Consider the following 18,694-nt stretch of genomic DNA (forward strand, 5'->3'; position numbering starts at 1 on the left):
TCGCCTAATCTTTCCAGTCTGTGTCTGGGGTGCAAAACTCATTTGATATCCATGACTTGTTCATCTTGATGAAAGTTAGGCAGTCTAGACTTTCAAGGGACAGTCAAATGCAGTTATGCCTCAAGACACCATCAGCAGCGCTGAAGACACATTCTGAGAGAACACTTGCTGCCGGGCATGATAAAACTTCCATGGCATGAAAGGTGAACTCAGGCCACTCTTCCATTTCTGAAAACCAAAATGCAAAAGTGTACAAACCTCCCTGATGACACTGATTTTGAGCTAGAGATACTCATTGTACTCTGTTCTCCTGGTGCATGGGATAGTCTAAAAGATGCACACTGTGTGCCTCACTCCTGTCTTGTGGAAAACCTCTCTTAAGATTTTGTACAAGCGTGTTTCGATACTCCAGCATGTATTTTTCTGTTAAAAACAGCTTGAGTGCTTGTTTTGCTTGCATATCAAATGTAGCTTTTATTGTTATTATTTTGCAGTCCATAAAATAGTTTGATTGTTTTATATTGCATTCTTGGTATGGCACAGGGAGGGGATGGTGAAAAAGAGGTTTTTATGTTTTAATTATATATATACTAGATGGCAGCCCGATTCTAAAGAATCGGGAGTCTAGAATCCATATATACTTTATTTATTCAAATGTAAGAATAATACAATTAATAAATAATAGTAAGAAAGAACAAAAAATGGCTGCACTCACCAGCTCTTGACAATTCTTGACAGTACGGCACATTTCTGATTGGTCGCTCGCGGCAGGCGGCAACCAATCAGAAAAGTGCCGCGCACCACGAAGGCATATATCTTTGTCCACCCTGAGCGGGTGTAGGACGCTGGTGACGTCACTTATCTCCGGACATTATCTCCGGACAAAGCCACGGAAGTTGGCACAAATTGCCGGAAGTAGTATTCTAGGCAATTATATATTAGATTTTAATGTTATCAGTGTTTACCTTTGAACGTTTATATTGTATTGTCCTGTCACCAGCCATGTGTACGATTATCGGCCGAAAGCCTCTCTGGAACCAATAATCACCCCATGTAAAGGTATCTTTATAAGTTAAAGATTCAGAATACTATGACTTTTATCATATCCTGAACAGTCAAGTTTTTTATGAACCGTTAAGGTTTTCTGGTTGAAGTAAAAAAAACTGAGTGTTTACAGTTTGAAACCATAAAATGTTGAAAAATTATGTCATTCTTGAGTATATCACTCAATGGTGCTCATAAACGTGTCAAATTTGATCTATAATATACTTTAATATACGTTACTTTAATCTTTAATATACTTAAGAACAGGGCCCCAGACATCACACAGGGGGTCTGAAACACCGCACAGTGGTCCAAAATATCGCTGTGCTGTGCCTGGGGCCACTGTGCTCTGCCTGGGGCCCCATATGCTGCCTGGGCCCCCTGTGCTCTGCCTGGGGCCACTGTGCTCTGCCTGGGGCCCCATATGCTGCCTGGGGCCCCTGTGCTCTGCCTGGGGCCCCATGTTCTGCCTGGGGCCCCTGTGCTCTGCCTGGGGCCACTGTGCTCTGCCTGGGGCCCCATATGCTGCCTGGGGCCCCTGTGCTCTGCCTGGGGCCCCATAGGCTGCCTGGGGCCCCTGTGCTCTACCTGGGACCACTGTGCTCTGCCTGGGGCCCCATATGCTGCCTGGGGCCCCTGTGCTCTGCCTGGGGCCCCTGTGCTCTGCCTGGGGCCCCATGTTCTGCCTGGGGCCACTGTGCTCTGCCTGGGGCCCCATAGGCTGCCTGGGGCCCCTGTGCTCTGCCAGGGACCACTGTGCTCTGCCTGGGGCCACAGTGCTCTGCCTGGGGCCCCATATGCTGCCTGGGGCCACTGTGCTCTGCCTGGGGCCCCATATGCTGCCTGGGGCCCCTATGCTCTGCCTGGGGCCCCATATGCTGCCTGGGGCCCCTGTGCTCTGCCTGGGGCCACTGTGCTCTGCCTGGGGCCCCTGTGCTCTGCCTGGGTGTAGGACACTGGTGACGTCACTTATCTCCGGACATTAGCTCCGGACATTATCTCCGGACATTAGCTCCGGACATTAGCTCCGGACATTAGCTCCGGACATTAGCTCCGGACAAAGCCACGGAAGTTGGCACAAATTGCAGGAAGTAGTATTCTAGGCAATTATATATTAGATTTTTACTTTTTTACATTTCTTTTTACTTTACTTTTTAGTTTCTTGAATCTGTGTTCATTTGGTCATTTGTGCAATATACTACAATATAACAGTATTTCAGTAAGTAGTACAAATATTGATTTCCTATCAAGCCCAGCCATAGGCTAGGCATCATAGGAGTACCAGTGTGGAAGTAATGGGAGCTTCAGCAGGCCCCCAGCTGTCATGGCAAACATTCGTCATCTGCCTATTGTGTTGTGGATCGTAGGTTTGGCCAATGAGCACCACTTAATTGGTTAAACAGCAATGATTGGATCTTGCCTTTCTATTATGCAATAAACAACCATGTATAATAAGTTGATGTTTTATAATTAAATCATGATAATCGATAATCTAAGATATAACATAGAAAATTTCTATATAGGCAAGCCAGTGACTCCCTCAAGGTGTGAAGAAGCCGCACACATACTTCTCTAATACTTAGCTGTTAAATATTGCAGGAAAACCAACAGGGAACGACAATTTTCCTGATCAGTTAGCGGTCTCTGAGCGGAGATAGATTTAAACTACCTTTACAAATAATGACTTTCTGGAACATAACAAGAAAATTCTGGCTCCCAGAATATGAGACGGGTTGATGCAGACCTCATCTGCCCCACAAATTTTGAAGCCCCTAGGGAAGAACTTATTTGTGCACTCCCTATAATCCATTTGTGTTTGTGAGACTGATAAATAGTACAGGGATTGACAGTTAGTGTATTGTGCTGTTAAATATTGCACAATACTGTTGTGGCGAGACATAAGTAACTCTCTGTAAAAATCTAAAAGAACAACATTCATTAATAAAATACAGATTATTTTCTTTCTTTTCTTTTTTATTATGCCACCTTATCCCTTTACACTTCTTGAAAAACACATTGAGCATTCATTCAGCCACTGAAAAAAATGTACATTTTTTCTTCGAGAATATTTATGACCGTGCTTTTTGAGCTCATGAGAATGTTGCCCATCAGTATGTGTCCCACCACAGCTATTTATTGGTCACATCTTCACACTAGAATCCTACTGGGTGGGTTACAGTTAATAATTATTTTTGACAGCTAGAAAAAGATGTGCAAACCCATTTTTTTGATAATTAAAGAGTATATTGCTCACAAAAAAGTGAAAAACAAAATAATGCAGCCTTACTTTTTTCCCGGAATAATTATGTGGTAGGTCGCTCTTAAAATAATAGTCACTAAACATCAAGAATTTTATGTCTTTTTTTTTAGTTGTTGGAGTAAAGATAGACTATCAAAGTTGGATGGATAATTTTACAACTGCTACTGCCAAAGATCCGGTAAGATTTGTCTGTATGTGATTGCATACTAAAGCCAAAAAATATAGCATCCTTCACTATTGATTTTGATATTTAAACATCATGCTATATAATACAAAGGAAATGTGTTAAAGGAAATCTCCTGTTTGTCCCCAATGGCTACTGTATAAATGAAGATTTCTTAAACCCAAGAAGGTGTTTCACGTTGATTACAAATCCTACAATCTTCCGAGAGTAGTTACTTCTTTTACTATGGATAGAGTGTGATATGCAGGTGGTCTTATCAACTTTCAATAAATCTAGCAAACCTTCTGCAATATGATCACTATAAATTTAAAACACATAATAGAAAAACTACTTTTTAAAAACAAATACTGTCAATTGATCAAGTATTTGCTAGGGGTCGAGTTCCCGCCTCTGCACAGGGGGAATCTCGAACCATCTCTGCTGCAGTCTCCCATTCTTCTCCAGCTGCAGTGGAGCCTGCTCAGCGGAGACGTCGGTCCCAGCGTCTGGCTCAGCCTGATATGGTGCGGATGGTTACTGCTGCCTTTCCAGGCTCAGACATTGTAGGCAGTACTGGTCAGCGGCGAGCAGACGTCTCTGGGACTAAGTTCTGCTTTTCCCTTTCTGAGCATGTCCAGGGTAAGTCCTCTCATTGGAGGTCGGGGGTCACATGCTCAGGTACTACAGCAGCTCCCATTGGTCCTCTAGGAAGGTCCTGAAGTGGCTCAGGTACTGTAGCAGCTCCCATTGGTCCTCTAGGAAGGTTCTGTAGTTGCTGCAGCTATAAAAGGTTCGCATGGCATCACGGCCATGCACTAGTATCAACTAAATTATGTGTTCTGCGCCAGTGTGGTCACATGTATGTGGTTTCAGGGTTTGGCTGAATTAAGCCCCTAGAATACCGGCACCTCCGGTGAGGAGTTTTGCGTGTGCTATTCTGACTGCATGACCACTGTTCGCTCTATTTGGTAGCTGTGTTCCTCTGTGAGGTTAACAGGGCACAGCGTTCTCTTGTCTTAAGTGACTCTGTGAAGTAACAGAGTTCACTTATAGCACCATATAGTACCATCAGTTACTAGCAGTGGGTTTTACTCCTGCACGGTGGACCCCGGGTTGTGAACGCACCTATTACTCTATAAATATATATTTAGTGCATTCCGCCAAACCCTAACATAATACTAGCTCCTGGGTCTGGCTAGTAAATGGCAGATAAACAGCAATCTTTACAGTGCATCCAGCAGCTGTAGGGTATGTTGGCGGCTCTCGAGCGCTCAACCTCAGCAGTGAATGTTACCGCAGTTGCTGTTCAGGTTGCTAGCATGGCTTCAGCAACCTTGTCCACTGCCACCCCTGTTCAGACTCTTTCTCGCCTCCTGCTGCCAGAGAAATATTCTAGCGATAGTAAATGTTGTAGAGATTTTGTGAGCCAGTGCTCTAGACATCTCGAGCTTCTGGCCGCACCATTCTTCACAGAGCGGGCAAAGGTGGGATTTATAGTGTCCTTCTTGTCAGACAGAGCATTGGAGTGGGCTATGCTGCTGTGGGAGTGTGGCGATCATGTGGTGCAGAGTGCTCCGCTGTTCCTGGGCACTTTGAAACAGGTATTTTTAGGATCTCAAGTCACCCATGATACGGCGCTCCAACTGTTGGCATTGACTCAGGGCTCTGTTATGAACTGGTGGTTTAGGAGCAACATGGGACGAGTTCTGGAGGAGGTGGTACCTGTACTAACCGCAGTTCCTGAGCTTATCACAACACTAGAAGTAGCCGTGGGATGTTCCTGTCACTCCCTAGACACCTCGTCACAGCCGGAGGACTAACTACCCCTAAAGATGGAAACAGGAAAGCTATCTTGCCTCAGAGAAAATCCCCAAAGGAAAGGCAGCCCCCCACAAATATTGACAGTGAGTGGAGAGGGATATGACATACGCAGAATGAAATCAGAATGTAGCAAAGGAGGCCAGTCTAGCTAGATAGATAGAACAGGACAGAATACTGTGCGGTCAGTATAAAAAAAAACTAGAAAAATCCACCACAGAGTTTACAAAAATCTCCACACCTGACTAAAGGTGTGGAGGGTAAATCTGCTTCCCAGAGCTTCCAGCTTAACTGAATAAATCCATATTGACAAGCTGGACAAGAAAAAACATAGAAAGAGCTGAACGATTAAGTCCACAATATGTGAACAGCAAAAGAACAAGCAAGGACTTATCTTTGCTGAACTGGTCAGAATATCAGGGAAATCCAAGCAGAGATGTGAATCCAACCAGGAACCATTGACAACTGGCCCAGGCTGAAGGATAGAGCCAGGATAAATAGCCAAGCCAGAAAGACGATCAGTGGAAGCAGTTGCTCACTGCTAAATCCAAGGAGCAGCAGTTCCACTCAAAACCACCAGAGGAAGCCCTAGAGCAGAACTCACAAAAGTGCCACTTACAACCACCGGAGGGAGCCCAAGAGCGGAATTCACAACAGGGCTCGTCGTTGGTCAGCCATTTTGCCATCCACTTCTGCACCCTAGCATCTGAGCTGGAGTGGTCAGATAAAGCCCTTATCCCTATATTTTGGAGGGGGCTGGCAGGCCACGTGAAGGACACTCTGGCCACTAGGGAGATTCCCACCACACTGGAGGAGTTAAGAACTGTGTCCACTCGTATTGACCTCCATTTTCATGAGCGGAGGTTAGAGTGAGCCCAGTGTAGGCAGAGGTTTCGGCTGGCTCCCACCTTCGCCAAACCTTTGGAATCTCCAGTCCTGGTCCCTGAGTCACATGAGGCCATGCAAGTGTCACGAGTGGGATCTAAGTCCTGGACCGCTCATGCATGCACGGTCTGTCATATTTGCCAGCAGTCAGGAAATTTTGCCACCAGATGACCCCAGCGGTCGAGGTAGTAGGTGGAGGTACACTAGACATGGCGACGTTTGCCTCCAATTTGTCCTTTAAGGGGACAATTACTATAGGCTCATTCTCCCACTCGGTAGAGCTCTACGTGGATTCTGGGGCGGAGGGCTATTTTATGTTTTCTGCCTTCTCCCAACGTTATGCAATTCCCCTGGCAATGCTAGCTCAACCAGTTACCGTTCCAGTGGTGAATGGGTCGACACTGCTCTCTTAGGCTACTTTCACATTTGCTTTTTTTGGTTTCCGTTGACGTGCAGTGAAATGACGTATCGACGGACGTCATGAAAATAGTGAAAAACGTGTTCGACGGATCCTGTGAAATGACAGATGCGTCGTTCTGATTTGTCAAGGGAAAAATTTCCGGAATTCAAATGTCTGGGGACAAGAGAGAGAGAGTGAGAGACTGACTTTTTCCCGGACTTGAAAATCCTTCCGGGCATGCTCAGAAGGGAAAAACTGGATCCGTTGCTGGAGTCCTGTGTGTGATGGTCAGCGACAGATCCTGCATCAATAGGCTTCCATTGTAGCCGACGACGGGCAGCGCAGGATGTGTCGCTGACCGATTTTCCGACGTGCACAAAAAACATTACGGATGGGCAGCGCAGGATGTGTCGCTGACCGATTTTCCGACGTGCACAAAAAACATTACAATGAACGTTTTCTCTGCATGACGGGCCGCTATTTTACGACGGATCCAGTGCACAACGGATGAAATGGATGTCCATCCGTCACAATCCATCGCTCATACAAGTCTATGGGAAAATGCCGGATCCTGCAAATTTTTTTGCAGAATCCTGTATTCTCAAAAATCGAGGGATTGTGATGGATCTGAAAAGACGGGAGTGTGAAAGAGGCCTTAGATAACACACCAGACCATCCCTTTCACTCTGTACATGTCGCCATCTCATCAGGAGATTATGTCTCTGCTCGTCATTCCTGAGGGAATTGATGAGGTCCTGTTAGGTGGATACCTTGGCTACGGTACCACACTCCCCATATTGAGTGGTCCACAGGCAGAATTTTGGGATGGGGTGAATCTTGGGGGGGTAGATGTCAGAGGGAATGCATTCAGGTTGCTACAACTGAGGTACCCGCATATCTATCCTCTCTCCCCAAGCAATATTGGCCCTATGCTGACGTGTTCTCCAAAAGGGCTGCAGAGACCCTTCCGCCTCACTGCCCCTATGACTGTCCTATAGACCTCTTGCCTGGTGCTGAGCCTCTCCGGGGTCGAGTTTATCCATTATCTCTCCCTGAGATGGAGGCAATGTCACAGTACATCCAGGAAAATTTGGCAAGAGAATTCATTAGGAAGTCAGTGTCACCTGCAGGGGCTGGGTTCTTCTTCGTGCAGAAGAAGAACGGGGAACTACGTCCATGTATAGACTACAGGGGTCTTAACGCCATCACCGTTAAGAATAAATATCCCCTGCCCCTGATATCTGAGGTCTTTGATAGGCTTTAGGGAGCAAGGGTGTTTGCTAAACTAGATCTGCGGGGTGATTACAACCTGATTCGCATCCGTGAGGGGGACAAATGGAAGATGGCTTTTAACACCAGGGTTGGGCACTATCAATATCTAGTGATGCCCTTTGGGCTCTGTAATGCCCCAGCCATTTTCCAAGACTTTGTAAACGATATCTTCCGGGATATGCTTTCCACCTTGGGCGTAGTCTATCTGGATGATATCCTCATCTACTCTCCAGATATTGACTCCCATCGGAGAGATGTTTGCAAAGTCTTCGACCTCTTACGAGCTAATTCCCTCTATGCCAAGTTGGAGAAATGTGTGTTTGAGCAGGAGTCCTTATCTTTCCTGGGCTATATCATCTCCGCCCAGGGATTGGCTATGGATCCTGCCAAACTACAGGCTGTGATGGACTGGCAAGAACCCCATTCTCTTAAAGCAGTGCAGTGCTTTATTTGGTTCATTAACTATTATCGCCAGTTCATTCCTCATTTCTCAACTTTGGTAGCTCCCTTGGTAGCCCTCACCAAGAAGGGAACAAATCCCAAATTGTGGTCTGAGGAGGTCTCCAAGGCCTTCACTTCTATTAAGTCCCATTTTGCTAGCGCTCCCATCCTACATCGCCCGATGTAGATAAGCCATTTTTAATAGAGGTGGATGCCTCTTCTGTTGGTGCTGGAGCAGTCCTCTTTCAAAAGGATGCTCAAGGTCAGAAGCATCCTTGCTTCTTCTTTTCCAAGACCTTCACACCAGCGGAGAGGAATTATTCCATCGGGGACAGGGAGCTGCTAGCAATGAAGTTGGCCTTCTCTGAGTGGAGACATCTTTTGGAGGGGGCTCACTTTCCTTTCCAAGTATTCACAGACCACAATAATTTGGTTTACCTACAGACAGCCAGAGGGTTAAATTCTTACCAGGCCAGATGGTCCTTGTTCTTCTACCAGTTACATTTCACCCTCCATTTCCTTTCCGGGGAGAAGAACATTTATGCCGACGCACTCTCGCTACATTGTATCATCTGAGGAGGAGGAAGTGGAGCCTCAGCTTATTGTCTCTACTGAGAGTCTGAGAACTGTGGCCCCAGTTTCGCTAGAGTCTGTGCCTCCAGGCAAGACTTTTGTACCATCCCGTCTGCATCCAGAGGTTCTCTTTTGGGCTTACTCGTCCAGGGTGGGTGAATATTTTGGGTCCAAAAGGACATCTGATCTACTGGCGAGGACATACTGGTGGCCGCATATGGCCCGTAATGTCGCAGACTATGTTCGGGCATGTGTCTCCTGCGCCAAGAACAAGTCTCCTCGTCAACAGCCAGCTGGGTTGCTTTACCCCCTGCTGGTGGCAGACAGGCCCTGGGAGATAGTCGGGATGGATTTTGTGGTGGGCTTACCCAAGTCTCGTAGCTGCACCATTATTTGGGTGATCACCGACCATTTTTCCAAAATGGTGCACTTGGTGCCTCTTCCACGGCTACCTTCTTTAAGGCCGCTGGCAGAATTGTTTATCAAAAATATCTGTCACCTACACGGTATGCCAGACAAAATTGTCAGTGACCAGGGTCCCCAGTTTGCGTCTCGATTCTGGAGAGAGCTTTGTCATCTACTTTGCATTGAGTTGAATCTCTCCTTGGCATATCATCCCAAGACGAATGGGTTGGTAGAAAGGGCCAACCAGACTCTGGTCACATATCTATGTCATTTTGCTTCTGCCAGGCAGGATGACTGGGCATCCTTGCTATTGTGGGTGGAGTTTGCGCTAAACAACGCTGTAGCTGACTCCACCAGTCAGACTCCATTCCTCCTTAATTACAGCCAGCATCCGCATGTCCCTGTGTCATGCCCGTGTCTTCTGGACTGTGGAGGCATGGGACATTTGGGACCACACTCAGGATGCCATTTGGGCCTCCAAGGAGAGAATGAGGTCCTCCGCCGATGCTCATCGGTGCTCCACTCCGACATTTGCTCCTGGTGACTTAGTGTGGATCTCTGCCCGTAACATCAGGCTGCGTGTTGAGTCCACTAAGTTTGCACCTCACTACTTGGGTCCCTTCAAGGTCCCCGAACAGGTTAACCCTGTGGTCTACCATCTGGCCCTTCCTCCACGCCTAGGTATCACCTACACCTTTCATGTGTCCCTCTTGAAGCCCATATACATGTCCTGGTTTTCTGAGTCATCTGCCAGGACATCGGGTTCATCTACGACGATTACGAGGTGAACGCTATTTTGGGGTGCAAGGTGGTACATGGCAAGAAATTTTATTTGGTGGACTGGAAGGGTTTTGGCCCAGAGGACAGGTCTTGGGAGCCTGCTGAGCACATTCATAGCGAAGTCCAAGAAGGGGGGCCCTAGGTGGGGGGGTAATGTTAGTGGTCAAGTTCCCACCTCTGCACAGGGGGAATCTCGAACAATCTCCGCTGCGGTCTCTCATTCTTCTCCAGCCGCAGTGGAGCCTGCTCAGCGGAGACGTCGTTCCCAGCGTCTGGCTCAGCCTGATATGGTGTGGACGGTTACTGCTGCCTTTCCAGGCTCAGCCATTGCAGCCAGTACTGGTCAGCGGCGAGCAGACGTCTCCTGATTTTCCCCTTCTGAGCATGCCCAGGGTAAGTCTTCTCATTGGAGGTCGGGGGTCACATGCTCAGGTACTACAGCAGCTCCCATTGGTCCTCTAGGAAGGTCCTGAAGTGGCTCAGGTACTGTAGCAGCTCCCATTTGTCCTCTAGGGAGGTTCTGTAGTTGCTGCAGCTATAAAAGGTTTGCATGGCATCACGGCCATGCACTAGTATCAACTAAGTTATGTGTTCTGAACCAGTGTGGTCATATATATGTGGTTTCAGGGTTTGGCTGAAATAAGCCACTAGAATACCGGCACCTCCGGTGAGGAGTTTTGTGTGAGTGGATTCAGGGCCTGGCTGAAATAAGCACCAGCATACCGGCACCTCCGCTGAGGAGTTTTGTGTGTGCTATTCTGACTGCATGACCACAGTTCACTCTATTTGGTAGCTGTGTTCCTCTGTGAGGTTAACAGGGCACAGCGTTCTCTTGTCTTAAGTGACTCTGTGAAGTAACAGAGTTCACTTATACCGCCATATAGTACCGTCCCTTACTAGCAGAGGGTTTTACTCTTGCATAGTGGACCCCGGGTTGCGAACGCACCTATTACTCTATAAATATATATTTGGTGCATTCCGCCAAACTCTAACAGTGTTACTTCATACACAGTATTAAAAAGCTATAGTGTTATTAGCAGAGATACTCTCCCAAACGCTAATTCAGGTTCTGAATTAAAGCCTCATTAAGGCAGTAACAAAGAAGACAATCTCTCTGAAAGTTATCACCTTGTATCACAGTCCCAATTGTCTAGGTCAATTACTCCAGTTTTAGCATTAACAAGTAGCTCTGCTTTCTTCCACTACATACGCCATAGCCATGCTTCAGTGTTGTTGTTTGTTGCTTTCAAAGGTGTAGTTTTATGGACAAAAGTTATTATGTCTCTCCATGGCAATAGAGATAAATTATCTGCGGATAATAGTGTGTTACTATAGAGGAACGCCTGACCTTTATAAAGTTCTAATGTATACTTTTACTTGATCTCATGTTCTTTGTTACCTCTTTAAAATCTCCTTCTAAAGTGCAAAAAATGTGGGAATAAAGTGCTAGTGCAAATAAATTTGCAAACAAAAATTGTACAGTACCGCCACAAGTACCATTATATAGGGGCATTACCACATTATATGTATTCTCATGCGCGATCTTTTTGCCCTTATACTTCAAAAATTCTCAAAATTTTTACATGTGATGAGTGGTTCCCATCTCTCTGGTGGGTAGCCGATCTCTTTTAACTATTGGACTTATAACATATATGTGATGTCCTATTTATATAGTTGTTATTAATACACATTTAAACCTTGTCGTATGGAGGCACTTATTACCACTTGCCCCCCGTCATCATGTAGCCATTAGGGTTGAGCGACTTTCATTTTTTTAAGATCGAGTAGGGTTTTGGGAAACCCGATTTTGTCCAGAGTCGAGTCGAGTGCAGTCGGCCGATTATCGCTAAAAGTCGGGGATCGACCGAAACACGAAACCCAATGCAAGTCAATGGGGAAGCATAGTCGGCAGTGAGTGGAGGCCAGGAAAACACCTACAGTGCCCATTTTAATGCCAAAAACATCCATTCTTGTTTCTGAAGCTTGCCAATCTTAATTAACTGTATAATAATAGTTGGGCATAGGGAATTGGGTGAAAGTTGTGGGGGGAGTAGGGCTGGCTCAAGTTTTTCGTGGGCCCAGGAAATGCGGACTACGTCACGGCGGTGTTGCAGGGAAAGGTAAGTATTTAAAAGTTGCAAGTGCTGTGATCCTGAGCAAGCAGGGGGGGGGCCCACTCGTTCGCATTGCCACTGGCACAGGGCCCCTCAAAGTACGGCGGTGTGTTTGCATGGCGGGGGCGCCTCCCACCAGCAGCGACACTTTTGCGTACTCTGAGGGGCCCTGTGCCAGTGACGTCGCCAACGAGTATGCCCCCCCACCTGATGAAGGAACCTGCACTTTCATCTGCACCTTCCTCTTTGTCCCTGTGTAAGGTGGTATAACATGCGGGAAGGGGAACCTTACTTTCAGCAGGGACAGATTCTGGCTGTGTAGAGTACAAGGGGAATGTAGTGGTCTAGGTCAATGTACCAGCAGACTCATTTAGCAGTGGCTGGGCAATGGGCAGGATGAGGAGGAAACAGATATAGGGCCAAAGAATAAAGTAGGCTACATGCAGTTCAAAATTGGTAACAGGACTAAACAGGCGGCATTGCTTTGTTCAGTGGAGTAGCAAACCCAAGAGCAGCAGACACTGTTTCAAGGGCCTAACCACACTAGTAGGCCAAATGCAGTTTAATATCTGATAGTATAGGGCGAAAGCCAGAATGTGGAAGCTCAGCTTTGTTCAGTTGAGGACAACACCAGGGAGGGGCAGACACCTTTAGTAGGCCGGAAAAGCCTATTGCATTTTTTAAAATGGTAATTTGGAGCAGAAGGTTGAAGCTCAGCTTTATTTAGTTGAGGGCAACACCAGGGAGGGGCAGAAGCCGTTAGTAGGCCCTAACCACCATTTTTTTTTTTTTTAAAACCACTTAATGAGAGCCGGAAGGTTGAAGCTCAGCTTTATTTAGTTGAGGACAACACCAGGGAGGGGCAGAAGCCGTTAGTAGGCCCTAACCACCATTTTTTTTTTAAAACCACTTAATGAGAGCCGGAAGGTTGAAGCTCAGCTTTATTTAGTTGAGGACAACACCAGGGAGGGGCAGAAGCCGTTAGTAGGCCCTAACCACCATTTTTTTTTTTAAAACCACATAATGAGAGCCGGAAGGTTGAAGCTCAGCTTTATTTAGTTGAGGACAACACCAGGGAGGGGCAGAAGCCGTTAGTAGGCCCTAACCACCATTTTTTTTTTTTAAACCACATAATGAGAGCCGGAAGGTTGAAGCTCAGCTTTATTTAGTTGAGGACAACACCAGGGAGGGGCACACAGACAGACACCTTTTGTAGGCCTGAAAAGCCTATTGCATTTTTCAAAATGGTAATTTGGAGCAGAAGGTTGAAGCTCAGCTTTATTTAGTTGAGGGCAACACCAGGGAGGGGCAGAAGCCGTTAGTAGGCCCTAACCACCATTTTTTTTTTTAAAACCACATAATGAGAGCCGGAAGGTTGAAGCTCAGCTTTATTTAGTTGAGGACAACACCAGGGAGGGGCACACAGACAGACACCTTTTGTAGGCCTGAAAAGCCTATTGCATTTTTCAAAATGGTAATTTGGAGCAGAAGGTTGAAGCTCAGCTTTATTTAGTTGAGGGCAACACCAGGGAGGGGCAGAAGCCGTTAGTAGGCCCTAACCACCATTTTTTTTTTAAAACCACATAATGAGAGCCGGAAGGTTGAAGCTCAGCTTTATTTAGTTGAGGACAACACCAGGGAGGGGCAGAAGCCGTTAGTAGGCCCTAACCACCATTTTTTTTTTTAAAACCACATAATGAGAGCCGGAAGGTTGAAGCTCAGCTTTATTTAGTTGAGGACAACACCAGGGAGGGGCAGAAGCCGTTAGTAGGCCCTAACCACCATTTTTTTTTTTTAAACCACATAATGAGAGCCGGAAGGTTGAAGCTCAGCTTTATTTAGTTGAGGACAACACCAGGGAGGGGCACACAGACAGACACCTTTTGTAGGCCTGAAAAGCCTATTGCATTTTTCAAAATGGTAATTTGGAGCAGAAGGTTGAAGCTCAGCTTTATTTAGTTGAGGGCAACACCAGGGAGGGGCAGAAGCCGTTAGTAGGCCCTAACCACCATTTTTTTTTTAAAACCACATAATGAGAGCCGGAAGGTTGAAGCTCAGCTTTATTTAGTTGAGGACAACACCAGGGAGGGGCAGAAGCCGTTAGTAGGCCCTAACCACCATTTTTTTTTTTAAAACCACATAATGAGAGCCGGAAGGTTGAAGCTCAGCTTTATTTAGTTGAGGACAACACCAGGGAGGGGCAGAAGCCGTTAGTAGGCCCTAACCACCATTTTTTTTTTAAAACCACATAATGAGAGCCGGAAGGTTGAAGCTCAGCTTTATTTAGTTGAGGACAACACCAGGGAGGGGCAGAAGCCGTTAGTAGGCCCTAACCACCATTTTTTTTTTTAAAACCACATAATGAGAGCCGGAAGGTTGAAGCTCAGCTTTATTTAGTTGAGGACAACACCAGGGAGGGGCAGAAGCCGTTAGTAGGCCCTAACCACCATTTTTTTTTTTAAAACCACATAATGAGAGCCGGAAGGTTGAAGCTCAGCTTTATTTAGTTGAGGACAACACCAGGGAGGGGCAGAAGCCGTTAGTAGGCCCTAACCACCATTTTTTTTTTAAAACCACATAATGAGAGCCGGAAGGTTGAAGCTCAGCTTTATTTAGTTGAGGACAACACCAGGGAGGGGCAGAAGCCGTTAGTAGGCCCTAACCACCATTTTTTTTTTTAAAACCACATAATGAGAGCCGGAAGGTTGAAGCTCAGCTTTATTTAGTTGAGGACAACACCAGGGAGGGGCAGAAGCCGTTAGTAGGCCCTAACCACCATTTTTTTTTTTAAAACCACATAATGAGAGCCGGAAGGTTGAAGCTCAGCTTTATTTAGTTGAGGACAACACCAGGGAGGGGCAGAAGCCGTTAGTAGGCCCTAACCACCATTTTTTTTTTAAAACCACATAATGAGAGCCGGAAGGTTGAAGCTCAGCTTTATTTAGTTGAGGACAACACCAGGGAGGGGCAGAAGCCGTTAGTAGGCCCTAACCACCATTTTTTTTTTAAAACCACTTAATGAGAGCCGGAAGGTTGAAGCTCAGCTTTATTTAGTTGAGGACAACACCAGGGAGGGGCAGAAGCCGTTAGTAGGCCCTAACCACCATTTTTTTTTTTAAAACCACATAATGAGAGCCGGAAGGTTGAAGCTCAGCTTTATTTAGTTGAGGACAACACCAGGGAGGGGCAGAAGCCGTTAGTAGGCCCTAACCACCATTTTTTTTTTTTAAACCACATAATGAGAGCCGGAAGGTTGAAGCTCAGCTTTATTTAGTTGAGGACAACACCAGGGAGGGGCACACAGACAGACACCTTTTGTAGGCCTGAAAAGCCTATTGCATTTTTCAAAATGGTAATTTGGAGCAGAAGGTTGAAGCTCAGCTTTATTTAGTTGAGGGCAACACCAGGGAGGGGCAGAAGCCGTTAGTAGGCCCTAACCACCATTTTTTTTTTTAAAACCACATAATGAGAGCCGGAAGGTTGAAGCTCAGCTTTATTTAGTTGAGGACAACACCAGGGAGGGGCACACAGACAGACACCTTTTGTAGGCCTGAAAAGCCTATTGCATTTTTCAAAATGGTAATTTGGAGCAGAAGGTTGAAGCTCAGCTTTATTTAGTTGAGGGCAACACCAGGGAGGGGCAGAAGCCGTTAGTAGGCCCTAACCACCATTTTTTTTTTAAAACCACATAATGAGAGCCGGAAGGTTGAAGCTCAGCTTTATTTAGTTGAGGACAACACCAGGGAGGGGCAGAAGCCGTTAGTAGGCCCTAACCACCATTTTTTTTTTTAAAACCACATAATGAGAGCCGGAAGGTTGAAGCTCAGCTTTATTTAGTTGAGGACAACACCAGGGAGGGGCAGAAGCCGTTAGTAGGCCCTAACCACCATTTTTTTTTTTTAAACCACATAATGAGAGCCGGAAGGTTGAAGCTCAGCTTTATTTAGTTGAGGGCAACACCAGGGAGGGGCAGAAGCCGTTAGTAGGCCCTAACCACCATTTTTTTTTTAAAACCACATAATGAGAGCCGGAAGGTTGAAGCTCAGCTTTATTTAGTTGAGGACAACACCAGGGAGGGGCAGAAGCCGTTAGTAGGCCCTAACCACCATTTTTTTTTTTAAAACCACATAATGAGAGCCGGAAGGTTGAAGCTCAGCTTTATTTAGTTGAGGACAACACCAGGGAGGGGCACACAGACAGACACCTTTAGTAGGCCTGAAAAGCCTATTGCATTTTTTAAAATGGTAATTTGGAGCAGAAGGTTGAAGCTCAGCTTTATTTAGTTGAGGGCAACACCAGGGAGGGGCAGAAGCCGTTAGTAGGCCCTAACCACCATTTTTTTTTTTTAAACCACATAATGAGAGCCGGAAGGTTGAAGCTCAGCTTTATTTAGTTGAGGGCAACACCAGGGAGGGGCAGAAGCCGTTAGTAGGCCCTAACCACCATTTTTTTTTTTTAAACCACATAATGAGAGCCGGAAGGTTGAAGCTCAGCTTTATTTAGTTGAGGGCAACACCAGGGAGGGGCAGAAGCCGTTAGTAGGCCCTAACCAAAGTTGAAGGCCAAATGCAGTTTAATTTCTGATACTATAGGCCGAAAGCCAGAAGGTGGAAGTTCCGATTTAGACAGTGGAGGACAATTTGAATTAGGGACTGCAGACAGACTTAGTAGGCTGTCCCCTGTGGACCATGCATCCACCACATTAACCCATTGCGCCGTAATGGACACGTAATCTTCCGTGGCCATGCCTACAGGTCCATGCGTCTGTTGTCAGGTGCACCTTTGTACTCACAGATTGCCAGAGTGCATGGACAATGCGGTCTTCTACATGCTGGTGGAGGGTTGGGATGGCTTTTCTCGCAAAAGAAGTGTCGACTGGTTAGCTTGTAGCGTGGTACAGCGTAGTCCATCATGGCCTTATTAATAGTAAATAAAATATATAACTAGGCTCTATGAACTTTTAAATAGGTTCCAGGGGTACACGGGCAGCATTGGTGTGGTCAGTGGAGGAGTATTGCAAGTAGGGGCTGCAGACAGGCTATCAAAGGCCTAAAATAACAAACAGTAGGCAGTCATGGCAGTTTTACATCGGTTACATGGATACACAGGCAGGCACTCCAGGCAGCATTGTGGTCAGTGGAGGAGTATTGCAAGTAGGGGCCGCAGACAGGCTATCAAAGGCCTAAAATAACAAACAATAGGCTCATGGCAGTTTTACAGCGGTTACATGGATACACGGGCAGGCAGCTTGGTGGTCAGTGGAGGAGTATTTAAAGTAGGGACCGCAGACAGGCTTCAAAGGCCTAACATAAGAAAATGGGCTGGCTGTAGGCACTTTATAATTGGTTCCAGGGGTACACGGGCAGCAGTGGTCTGGTCAGTGGAGGAGTATTTAAAGTAGGGACCGCAGACAGGCTATCAAAGGCCTAACATAACAAACAATAGGCTCATGGCAGTTTCACAGCGGTTACATGGATACACGGGCAGGCAGCTTGGTGGTCAGTGGAGGAGTATTGCAAGTAGGGGCTGCAGACAGGCTATCAAAGGCCTAAAATAACAAACAGTAGGCAGTCATGGCAGTTTTACATCGGTTACATGGATACACAGGCAGGCACTCCAGGCAGCATTGTGGTCAGTGGAGGAGTATTGCAAGTAGGGGCCGCAGACAGGCTATCAAAGGCCTAAAATAACAAACAATAGGCTCATGGCAGTTTTACAGCGGTTACATGGATACACGGGCAGGCAGCTTGGTGGTCAGTGGAGGAGTATTTAAAGTAGGGACCGCAGACAGGCTTCAAAGGCCTAACATAAAAAAATGGGCTGGCTGTAGGCACTTTATAATTGGTTCCAGGGGTACACGGGCAGCAGTGGTCTGGTCAGTGGAGGAGTATTTAAAGTAGGGACCGCAGACAGGCTATCAAAGGCCTAAAATAACAAACAATAGGCTCATGGCAGTTTCACAGCGGTTACATGGATACACGGGCAGGCAGCTTGGTGGTCAGTGGAGGAGTATTGCAAGTAGGGGCCGCAGACAGGCTATCAAAGGCCTAAAATAACAAACAATAGGCTCATGGCAGTTTTACAGCGGTTACATGGATACACAGGCAGCTTGGTGGTGAGTGGAGGAGTAGTGCAAGGAGTGTCTGTCCCAGTACTCCCAAAATATAAATAGATGTTAATGTCTCGCAAAACAACCAAAACAAAAAAAAAAGGTGGCATACTTAGGTACAGGGGTGGGCTCATCTACTGAGTTTCTGACATAGTAATTTGGCAGTAACTATTTAATGGTGCCAATATAGGACACAGACACAGACTACTTTAAGTTGCATCATAGATGTCTACAAATTTGTATTGTCAGTGCCAGACATTGAATGATGTCAGCGAATAGACTAAAGATTGGTGGAGCTGTGCGACATAATTTTGCACGTGGTAGAGCACATTTTGAGCTGGGGTAGGGGGGAACTCTCTTGAGGCCGGCGGGACCGCCCCAGGGCCCCTCATGTTACAACGGTGTGTCTGACGTTGGGTGCGCACCACCA

The 18,694-nt window shown here is 46.4% G+C and overlaps 1 protein-coding gene across 5 annotated transcripts in view; it reads left to right on the plus strand.

Moving 5' to 3' along the window:
* Positions 1 to 18,694, plus strand: part of CACNA2D1 (calcium voltage-gated channel auxiliary subunit alpha2delta 1) — a 1,329,605-nt gene that overhangs the window by 1,248,907 nt on the left and 62,004 nt on the right. For all 5 annotated transcript variants that reach the window (XM_077264669.1, XM_077264672.1, XM_077264671.1 and 2 more), the window contains one exon: positions 3,415 to 3,482. In XM_077264669.1, the coding sequence (XP_077120784.1) occupies positions 3,415 to 3,482 (68 nt within the window). The remainder of the gene's footprint in view (positions 1 to 3,414; positions 3,483 to 18,694) is intronic.

Source organism: Ranitomeya variabilis, chromosome 5, assembly GCF_051348905.1.
Source record: "Ranitomeya variabilis isolate aRanVar5 chromosome 5, aRanVar5.hap1, whole genome shotgun sequence".
NCBI lineage: Eukaryota > Metazoa > Chordata > Amphibia > Anura > Dendrobatidae > Ranitomeya > Ranitomeya variabilis.